General features: G+C 43.3%; 2 protein-coding genes across 6 annotated transcripts in view; one reads left to right on the top strand and one right to left on the bottom strand.

Moving 5' to 3' along the window:
* The window catches only part of rabgap1l (RAB GTPase activating protein 1-like), a 68,255-nt gene extending 63,728 nt beyond the window's left edge, over positions 1-4,527 (top strand). For both annotated transcript variants that reach the window (XM_008331972.3, XM_025064098.1), the window contains 6 exons: positions 267-377; positions 745-849; positions 1,184-1,267; positions 1,357-1,428; positions 1,541-1,738; positions 2,581-4,527. In XM_008331972.3, coding sequence (XP_008330194.1) covers positions 267-377; positions 745-849; positions 1,184-1,267; positions 1,357-1,428; positions 1,541-1,738; positions 2,581-2,748 — 738 coding nt within the window. In that variant the 3' untranslated portion in view covers positions 2,749-4,527. The remainder of the gene's footprint in view (positions 1-266; positions 378-744; positions 850-1,183; positions 1,268-1,356; positions 1,429-1,540; positions 1,739-2,580) is intronic.
* Positions 4,528-5,233: 706 nt separating this feature from the next.
* The window catches only part of LOC103394580 (uncharacterized), an 8,546-nt gene continuing 3,024 nt past the window's right edge, over positions 5,234-10,755 (bottom strand). The window contains exons 3-14 of one of the 4 annotated variants that reach the window (XM_017042731.2): positions 9,889-10,293; positions 8,863-9,255; positions 8,030-8,398; positions 7,883-7,948; positions 7,296-7,367; positions 7,018-7,073; positions 6,840-6,929; positions 6,594-6,738; positions 6,265-6,372; positions 6,125-6,173; positions 5,960-6,044; positions 5,234-5,863 (exon numbers count right to left, since the gene is read on the bottom strand). In XM_017042731.2, the coding sequence (XP_016898220.1) occupies positions 5,965-6,044; positions 6,125-6,173; positions 6,265-6,372; positions 6,594-6,738; positions 6,840-6,929; positions 7,018-7,073; positions 7,296-7,367; positions 7,883-7,948; positions 8,030-8,398; positions 8,863-9,255; positions 9,889-10,293 (1,833 nt within the window). In that variant the 3' untranslated portion in view covers positions 5,234-5,863; positions 5,960-5,964. Of the gene's footprint in view, positions 6,045-6,124; positions 6,174-6,264; positions 6,373-6,593; positions 6,739-6,839; positions 6,930-7,017; positions 7,074-7,295; positions 7,368-7,882; positions 7,949-8,029; positions 8,399-8,862; positions 9,256-9,888; positions 10,294-10,755 lie in introns of all 4 variants that reach the window. The other 3 variants (XM_025052975.1, XM_025052981.1, XR_003048880.1) reach the window with 3 other exon arrangements.

Here is a 10,755-nt window from a genome sequence, read left to right as displayed (position 1 = left end):
AAACACACACACACACACACACACACACACACACAGTCATGGGACATCACTAATGATCTGCAGCAGCAACAATAGTCGTCCACGATGTCGACGGTTTTGTGTCGGTGATAACGTTAAGCTACTTTCTTACATTTCTTAAATTTTTAAAAGCGCCACACAGTGGAAGAGTGGATGATGCTCTTGCCTTACAGTAAGATTGTTGTTCTGTTCTGTCATTTTCCAATGACACAGTGTGTGTGTGTGTGTGTGTGTTGTTGTGTGTGCAGAGGGAGAACCGTCGTCTTCAAGAAGCCAGTATGAGGCTGGAGCAGGAGAACGATGACTTGGCCCACGAGCTGGTCACCAGTAAGATCGCACTTCGAAACGACCTTGACCAGGTAAGTCAGGATGTTCAATCGTACAACAGTCTGATGGCGCTGACACTTTCTAGTGTGTGTGTTTTTGGAATATCTATGGGATTGGTATCTACTGTAAATGGTTCAAAATGTCTGCATCAAACATTGATCGATACCTAAGATCAAATGCTGAACTTAACTTTGTGTGACGGGCCATAAACAGGGACACTATCGTCTCAGCAGCGACATCCAGTGGCATGCTGAAGTAGAAAATAAAAGTATCAGCTGTATATCAGTATCAGCAGACACAAGTTGCAGTAACAGATGTTTATTCTGTAACTGATTCAGACTGTGAACTATTTGACCAACATTTTTAAATAGTGGGATGTTGTGTGTTTGTGTGTTTCAGGCAGAAGACAAGGCTGATGTTTTGAACAAAGAGCTGCTGAGCACCAAACAACGTCTGGTGGAGACTGAGGAGGAGAAGAGACGGCAGGAGAAGGAGACGGCTCAGGTAACAGTCGCTCTCAGCACAAAAAATACATTTTTTTTAAAAATCTAAATTTAAATACGATGTGTTTCTGGTTCATATTACAGAACATTATATTATTAGAATAGTTCAAATGCTTAGCAAAGTATGAGCGTGAAACCACAGTCGCTCTAACACTGGAGTTCAATTTCAGTTGTCGCTGATGATTACTGCACTTTGCTGCCCCCTACAGTACGGCTTTTATTACTTCCTGCTGGTTTTCTGCAGCTCCAGAACTGCAGAAACTCATTGATGATTTACAGGTTTGTATCACATTTACAGACTGTGTGTTTCTGTTGTGTATTTGTGACCTTCTCAGCTGAAGGAAGTCTTCAGGAGAGAGCTGGAGAAAGCAGAGATGGAGATCAAGAAAACCACAGCCATCATAGCCGAGTACAAACAGGTTCAGATCCCGCCTCATCAGTGAACACTTTCCTTCAAACATGTGATGTGTTTGGGTTTTTTTTTATTTGATCCTCCTCTGTGTTTCAGATCTGCTCCCAGCTCAGCACCAGGCTGGAGAAACAGCAGGCGGCGACCAAAGAAGAGCTGGACATAGTCAGGGTGAGGTCACGACCTGTCGACCTGTCAGATGACCTTGTTTTATTTGTTATTTATTTGTTTGGGGGTTTTTTTTATCTGTAATCTAATGTAGTTTCGTTCTGACTCCCTGCAGAGTAAAGTCATGAACTGTGACCACTGTAAAGACCTGTTCAGCACACTCGGAAACCTCCAGACATCTTCACCCGGAGACAAGGCGTCCTCCGAACCTCTGGACGAGGAGAAGGACGGGCTGACGGAGCAGCTGAGGCACCTGGAGCTGGAGCTGGCTCAGACCAAGCTGCAGCTGGTGGAGGCCAAGTGTCGCATCCAGGTGAGCAGCACCACACGACTCTGTCAGTAAGGAAAAGAAAGTGAGAAAATGAGATGTTGTTTACAAACACAGCTTGTTTGTAAAGCTACGGGGGGGAAAATGTTTTGGACTGTGTCCATCCTCAAAATAATATTACAGGTGTTATGCAACAGGAACTGTTTCCTTACTAAACATCGCCGCAGGTTTTTAAAGTTCACATTTCAAAGTAAAGTCCTGAAGCCATGTACGAACGTTACCGTCTGTACCGAGACTCACAGTCAAAAAGGCTCCACGTTAGCCACCGTGGCTCATTAGCTGAAAAAAACGTCTTATCCGTTCGCTAACGACGACACGTTCCTGAAGCTGAGGGAGAAGCTGGACGTGGTCCACTGTTGAGCAGCCGTCCTTCACGGTCAGATTTCGGACGTCGTCTGAAGGAAACGGAGGTATGTGACTGAACAATCTCTGTCACCATGGTGAACGTGCACAGTGGTGTCTCGTAAGGAACGGGTCAATGTTGCAGAGCTCTTGATAATTATTTTGTGAAGGCTTTAATAGTTGGGAAGCACTGTTAAACTCTCACTTCTATGTTTATGCTTTAAAATGAGTCCATTTGGAGAAAATATATTTTTTCTGAGTTGTATTTAACACTGCCTACTACTACTGCAACAAAAACTACTAACTAGTTTTTTTCTCGTAATTTAATTTTATTATTCTCAATGTAGCCCTAACACTCCGTCGTTGTGTAGTATTTACTACTGTGGTCGGACAGTAATTATTTTCCGTGAACATAGAAACATATCAACTGTAAATTATGGTTGAACTGAAGAAGAGAGTGTCATCGTCTCCTCCTGTCCCTGCAGGAGCTGGAGCACCAGCGGGGAGTCCTGATGAATGAGATCCAGGCAGCCAAGAACTCCTGGTTCAGCAAGACTCTGGGCTCCCTGAAGAACTCTGCCTCCTCCTCCTCCTCCTCCTCCTCCAGCTCCACGTTCACGACTCCGTCGTCTCCAAAGGAGGGTCCTGCCTAGGTCCGGTCTGCACCTCCTCCACCGCTGCATGAGGCAGAGAAGAGCTGACGAACTGAGGAAACAAGCAAAGGAAAGATGCAGTATTCCTTTTCCCAGATTTGTGGCCAGGATGGAGGGGAAAAAGAGAAGGAGGTGAGAGAAGGAGGTGAGAGAAGGAGGTGAGAGGAGCTGGGACCATTCAGTCGGCTCTCTGTTAATGTTTACATTTGAATGAACAAAAATGAGTCTGCTGGTCGTCCTGTGGTGTATCAATTTAACCTTCGTCACAACAGCTCCATCTGGTGGTCAGACATGGCTGAAGCGGAGTTAGATTTTAGATCTTTAATTAGTTTTAAATACATCTCAGTAACATTTAAAGAGTAACGACATACTGCTGACCAAGAACAGTCTTCAGCCACAGTCACAGCTGTCTGAAAAAGGAATACTGCATCCAGACAAGAATCCAAAACGTATTTCTTGATAGTAATATAACGTTAAACCCTGTTGTCATATAAATATGTATAAGTAATGAATGACTTTTTAATAATCTTGTACAGTTCTTTAAGAGGAGAAAAAGAAGAAAACCTTAAGGAAATTTTCTTAAATTTTTTTTTTATTATTATCTACTGTTTGGAATATGAATGTGGTCTTTACAGATGTTGACATAAGCACAGTGTGTGTGTGTGTGTGTGACGTGGTGCAGTCCAGAAGCTGACGTAACAACGTCCAGTTGTTTTTTGTTTGTTTTTTTCTCAACATTTTTTATTCTGTTGGGTTTGTATTTCCTCTTTTTTCACAGTTTGTTTTTTATTATCTCAGATTAAAGGTAGAATCTGTGTAGTTTTACACCTGCTGATATCCTTTGTAGAGAACTGTTGTTGGAGTCAAACAGTCATAGTTTTACTTCACCAACTGTACTATGACATGGATGATCTGATCATCTCACACACAACAGAAAAGTTTTTCTTAATTTTTTTAAATTTGTTTTTATTGACCAGACTCAGCTTTTGGACTCGGCCCATGTTTGTTTGTCTGTGTGTATGTGTGTGTGTTTGTCTGTCTGTGTGTGTGTGTGTGTGTATTAAAGTTAGAATGCTTTGGTCTTCACCTGGCTGCCTTTTGCGTTATTGACTGAAGCTGGTGACAGAAAAGCCATGTGTTCAAAAAAAGTGGAGGAGCAGCTGCTGTGCCATAGAATTCTCGCTACTGCTACGACCCCTAGTGGCCTGAGCCAAAATTGTCTGATCGGTGATTGTGTCTCAGAAAAATCTCTCGTGCATTTTTTTTTTTAGCAATGATCCGTTTTCATTTACATTCCCAGAAGGAAATTCCCAGACACTGTGACATCACTGTGTCATCACTAAATTCCACGCGTGTTTCCGGGACATTCCGCTGTGTCTCCTGTAACATTCACAGTGTCATTGACGCCCAATGTTGCCAAGTCGAGGGGACTCCCTACATTCAATGTGCACTAAAACAATATTGACGTTTTAAACACTATTTCAAGACATCTCCTTATGTGTGTGTGTGCGCGTATGTGTGTGTGTGTGTGTGTCTTAGCACAGAACTTTATTATTTTTTAACTGATTATTTTTCTCGCTACAAGAGACAGCTGCCAATTTCTAATCAATCCTAATAAGACGTTAGTTCCGGTGATGGCGGGGAGACGTTAGTTCAGTCGGTTGTTGTGCCGCAGTCCTGTTACATGGGAGAGAACCGCGTGTGAGGCGGTGAAACTCCAACTCTGTCTGCTGTACAGTGAACTGTCTGACCTGCATTAATAAAAACACATTTTCCTGATGGTGTCTGTGCTTTTGTTTGTTTGTTTGTTTGTTTGTTCGTCGGTCTGTAACTGTAGTAACACCTCCTCATGTCACGTCTCCTCTGGTGAATACAGACCGTTCTAAGAGCCATGTGACAATAATCTGCTGGTTTTGTTGTTTCCAGAGGGCGTGTAGTCTCGACCAATCGATCTCAGATCACTTGATCAAGAGATATTTGTCAAGACATATTAAAAACATTCTATGTTTATATGTAATATAAACTACGTACTAGACTGTATATACGTGTATAATGTGTATATATTAATATGACAAATATAAACTACGTACTAGGCTGTATATACGTGTATAATGTGTATATATATATATAAATATATATATATGCAGTATATGCATATATAAATACATGCAATATACATGTGCATGGGTGTTTATATATATATCTATATATGTAAATACATATATATGCCATAAACACCCACGCACATGTATATTGCATGTATTTTATATATGCATATAATACATATATTTACATATATACGTGTGTATAAATATATATATGTATAAATATATATATACAGAACATTTTTCCCATTATTTGTTTTTAGATTGTCGTTCACTTTTGATCGTCTCTGTCGTGCCTCTATCGCCGCAGGTTGATGACGTTGTTGTTGTTGCCGAGTGTAGTTCAGCACACGATGGTGGGAACAATCACACCCAGGTGTGTGTTGGAAGCCATTTATTCATTCATCTTTAAATGACTATTGTGTTAAAGAGCCAATCCCAGCCATGACATCAGTGTTGGACCCTGGACATGGGTGGACACACAACAACAACACAACCATTCACACCTATACTCATATGAGAGTCTGTCACGTGACCCGACAGCCAATCACAGTCAGTTGAACCAGTTCACTAAGTCTACAGTGGAAGTACACCAGAATGAAGTACTCTCTACTCCTCCTCTTTTGGGCCTATATATTACAGTACTAAGTATTTCACCTTATTGATCCTATTTCTGTTTCTATTCCTATTTTCTGTCTTTCAATCAAATTGAACGTATTGCACTCATTACCTACAAATGACACGAAATTGCAGATATAATGAATTTTGAAATAAATGACCTCTGAGTTTCAGTTGTCAGTAGAATTCCTTACTTTCTTTTTTTTTTCTTTTTTCTTTCTTTTTTTTTTAATATTTCCAGTTTATGACGACTGTCCATCAACGTCACAGACGTTGCAGAAGCAGTAGTGGAGTATTGTTCCTTTGATATTGCAGCACTTGGTGTATTATAGCAGCTAGCATCTGTGAAGTTACGTCACAGTCTTTTCTTCTTGTAGTTCTTGTTGACGTTTCTGGATGACAACATCAACAGAGCGGGGACATTGTCTTACTTTTTCAGTGATCATTGATTCATTGGAAAAAGTAAAAACAAACCCAACTTTTCGTACATGTATCATTCGCAGTCACTGTAGTCCTGAGAGGCAGACGTCTCCAGAACCACAGTCTGTGTCACATCAGGGTCTGAAAGTGTTGCTGAAAAAAAAGAAGATGAATCATTAATCATCTTGGGATTTTAACACAAAGTATATATTTGTACTATTTGATAAATGTACCCAGAGTTATGTTCGGAGACTTCTTTCTGATTCTTCTTCTCTTTTTACCCTAAACAAAAAAAAAGATCATTTTTTGTATGTATTTCACTGACCACACCTCCTTCTGTGATGGCAGCCGTCGTCAAGCGCAGTGAACTTACATAGTTGTCTTTACACGACCACTGAGGAAACTGTAAAATGTGTTTTATCCTCTCCTGGTCCGCCTCGTCTCTGTATTTCTTTTGCTCGTCTTTGGACAAAGATTTCCACTGTGGACACAGTCAACACGGCGTCAGTGCACAGAGAAAACCAAAGGCGTCACAGTCAAGGCTAGACAACAACAATAACAACAATAATAATAATAATAATAAAAGAGAGACATCAACACTGGTCTATATTGGTGGGTGCAGGTTGTTGATGTTGCCAATGACCCCAGAAAACCTACAAATCTTTGGTCAAACTGTGATGACGTTTGAACAAAGACCATTACCATCAGCCCCAGGACAGCATTGGCCGCTGCGCTGTGTTCAGCAGCAACTTTCGCCCTGTGTTCTCTCATGAACAGCATGAAGGCGTTAGGAGGCTTCTTAACGTACGGCTGCTCGTCCAGGCCCTTACACTCACGTCTTTTCTTACTGTGGGGACACAGAACCACAGGACGAAAAAGAACCCAGTTACAATACACTAGGCTCTGACGTGGTCCCCTGTGGATCCCGAGCCCCTCAGGTTGACTTACTTTGGTAAGGCGCTGTTCTGTGCTGCGGGACCAAGGTTAACGTAACTCAGAGTTACATCTGGGGGAACTTCGTACACCACCTCTCCATTCCTACAAAGAGCAGAGAAGAAGTTGACCTCAGAGTGACCACAGCTGCTCTGGAGCTGCAGCCGTTTCCTGTGAGACGTCGGTCACTTACACTACACCGACTGCGGGCATGTTGAGGACGCCCTGAGGCAGCTTCAATGACATGAACTGGACACAGAGACAAAGGACGGTCAAAACATGTAACGCATGAGAAACGGTGGCATCTGTCCAGGAGGGGGAGATGGAAGGGGGGGGGTCCTCACAGACTGTCTCATGTCCAAATGTCTCTGTCTGTTACTCTACCTCTCTCTCTCTCCCTCTCTCACTGTCTCACCCCCTCCCACCCCTCACACCCCCATGCTGTATGTGTATCATTGACCAGGTCCTTACTGAGGTAGATGCATCATTGCCTGCTGCCGCCAGAGGAGTAAAAACCAGACGCTGACTCTGATTTTGCAGGTACTGAGTAGAGAGGAAGAGGAGAAGAAGAAGAAGAAGTTAGTCTGTAGCAGTTATTCATGATCTGTGACGGTGCACTGTACATGGACATACACTTTGGTTTTGGTACCGCATCTACAACCGTTCTATCTGTTAATTGGCCACCAGGGGTCGACACTGTTGGTTTTAAAAAAAACAACTTTTTTTAAAAAAATTTTTCAATTCATGTTCTCACTCTTTACTTTGAAGCGTTTTTTGAATAATATATGATACAATATGACCAACAATCTGCACCGGGCTGGATTTGAACCCTGACGCTGTGAAAGATGAACTTTTTCATCTCGCACTGAAAACTGCAATGAATTGGCTGGATAATGATAATATTTCCTAATAATAATAATAATAATAATAATAATAATAATAATAATAATGATAATAATAATAATGTCGTAGGGCAACGTGACTCTGTGTGAGTGTGTTGTGATGCGGGGGTCTTGGCAACGTGACTCTGTGAGTGTGTTGTGATGCGGGGGTCTTACTGCGGGGCTGAGGCTGCCACCCGCTCCTCCCAGGCTGTTGTACACAGGACATTGATTTGACAGATACTGTCAACAGAGGAGGAGAGCACGATAGGACATTTGTTGTGTTTCCTGTTCAAAATGAGTAACGAAACACTCGTACACTACCTGTCTGTGGCTGTGAGTGGCACCGTGGCCATTTTGGTGCCCCCCCGACAGCACTACAGTTTGACTGTGCGGTGGTTGATGACACAGCGGGGGGGCCATCCGTCCCCCAGCTACAGTCATTGGTTGCTGGAAGCCGTGAGGGGCAGCGGTCATGGGGGTGCAGCCCACGCCCAGAGCTGGGACTTTGAACCCTGACGCAGCAGTGAGAGGGTCAGGTGACTCCCCCAAGATATTACGAATCTCCTCAGAATCGATGTCCAGGATTTCTCCTCTCAACATCCTCTGGGTGATGAGCGTCAACTCGTCCTCTTGTTCTGACGTCTCTGCCGATGAGTCCGTCTCCGTCCCCACACTGCTGTCAACATGGTCCTGTGAGCAGGATTTGAAGTGGAGGTTGTTGAAGTTTATTGCTTATTATAGCGAAAACGTTTGTCCTGCCATGAGACACATCTGCAGAGTGTTGGCAAACTACGGCCCGGGGGCCAAATGCGGCCCATTTGGCTTTTTAATCTGGCCCACCGAATTTGTCCAAATTATGTTATTTATTTCTATTTTCATTATGTTTCTGCCTTTCCCCTGCAATGCCCGTATTTCTCCAATAGATGGCGTAGAAAAGGCTAAAAGAATTTCAGCGTTTTAGCCTTCGCAGACCGACTTTTAAAGCGTCATTTGTTTTAGTTCATACGAAGGCTCCATCTTTATGCCCCATCCCCTGTCATTCTAGGACCCAAAGTAGCACCTTGTACCACTAGTGGACCACATACCATATGTTGAGAACTACCTGCTAAATAATTTACAAACTTTTCAATGACTTTTTCTCTCTTCCTTCTCACCTGGCTCTGGCTGTCGTCACTCATCAGCTCATTGTAATGGCCCTCTGCCATCGCTAAAGTTGGATTGTGCAGTGGCACTGGGTATACAGCAGGGGTCGCTGGTTCGGCCGCAAACAGCGTGTCAGCAGTCAGTGAGGCGGAGCTGCTGCTGACACTCTGTGCTGATCGAGGTTGGCCGACGAAAACAGGGGCGGGAGGAGGGAGCAGAGGGTTGGGGGACTCCTCCAAAAGTTGTCGCAGCACGTCAAAGTCGATATGTGGCATGTCTTCTCTGAACATCTTCTGAGTGATGAGCACCAACTCGTCCTCAGGATGCTCCTGCGGTGCTCCTGATGCTGATGCTTCCGACCCCTTGCCTGGTCTGCTCACACTTGGCCTTGATGGAGCCAGATCCTGAACATCGACAGAACATTGGTTACTACAGTACATATATATTTATTTATATATATACACATATATACACATATATACATATAGCCTAGTTGAAGCCACTCAGAATACGTCTACTTTTGTAAGTTATAATTGTATGTTTTACATTGACTCTAAAGCAGTGGTGTCAAACATGCGGCCCGCAGGCCAAAGCCGGCCTGTTAGGGTGTTTAATCAGGCCCGATTGCTGAATTTTTTTAATGAAAATTAAAAAAATACACAAACACTTCATGTTCAGGATATTGTTTGTAAAATTATATTTCATTAAATGTGACTAAATAATAGTAAATATCAAATAGACTTGTACGTCTTCGTATGAAAACAAAGGGGAAAATCATGGATAATTCATAGTTAGTTAGGTCATGGTTGTACTGGTGCGGCCCACTTGACATCTAATCAGGTTGTAAGCTGCCCGTGAACCAAAATCATTTTGACACCTGTCTTCTAAATGACAAAGACGCTGCCACACAGTGGTTGGGAATCACTGGTTTAGATTCAAAAGATTTGTACTTTCCCCTAGTGGCCACAGGTTAACCCTGATATGTCTCATGGCAAAGGATTGACAGGTTTAATTACAGCTCCAGCTGTCCCTCTTACCTGTCCTTGGCTGTGATCACCTGCCTGGTCATTTTGTTGCCCCCCCGACAGCACCACAGTGTGACTGTGAGGCAGTTGTCGGCACAAAGCCGGAGCAGCCTGTTCAGCAGCAGCGGGTTGCTGGAGGCTGTGTAACGCTGCCCCCAGGGGGCGTCGCCCACTTCCCACTGGGTCCACTGCCTGAGGTTGGCTGTTGGACCTTGTCTCGGCAGGAACAGCTGGGGCACTGGAGTTGGGCGATTCCTCCAGAATTTTCCAGATCTCTTCAGAATCAACATCTGGAATCTCCCCCCTCAGTATCCTCTGGATAGTGAGCACCAGCTCGTCGTTGGGGTCCACCGACTGCACTAACCCTCCGACACCGGGCCCCAGTCTGTGCACCATCTGATCTGCTGTAACCAGAGCCTGTGACATTGACAGAGAGGCTTAAACGTCAAACGCGCGGTCATACAACCTTTTACTTCTTCTTAATATTTTGTATCTTAACATTTTTTTACGGAGCATAAAAACTAGGGCTGTCAAAATAACCGCGTTAAACTTGTTGATGCATAAATCGTTGTTCTAATACAGTGTCGTGATTTACACACACTGTCGCCAAAAGTTTTAATTCCAGTGAAGCACCTGGAGCTTCAAATATCAGCTCAACAACCATGTGTTTTAAAAAGTCTTTTTAAAAAACAAGTTTATGAAACAAATGTTTTTTTTACAATCAGTTAATCAAGAATAATCGTGATTAATGACCATCATGGTTAATCACGATTAGTTGTGATTAGTGGCGCTTTGGCCCAGAGACAGTGTCTCTGTCATTGGTGTGGAACCCCAGGGTTCACCTCCTGGGTAAGTTTGAATCCCGGTTAGGGCGGTTGG

This window comes from Cynoglossus semilaevis, chromosome 2 (genome assembly GCF_000523025.1).
Source record: "Cynoglossus semilaevis isolate Cse_v1.0 chromosome 2, Cse_v1.0, whole genome shotgun sequence".
In the NCBI taxonomy this organism is placed as follows: Eukaryota; Metazoa; Chordata; class Actinopteri; order Pleuronectiformes; family Cynoglossidae; genus Cynoglossus; species Cynoglossus semilaevis.
The sequence above is the reverse complement of the archived record's forward strand: the minus strand, read 5'-3'. Positions and strand labels throughout refer to the sequence as shown.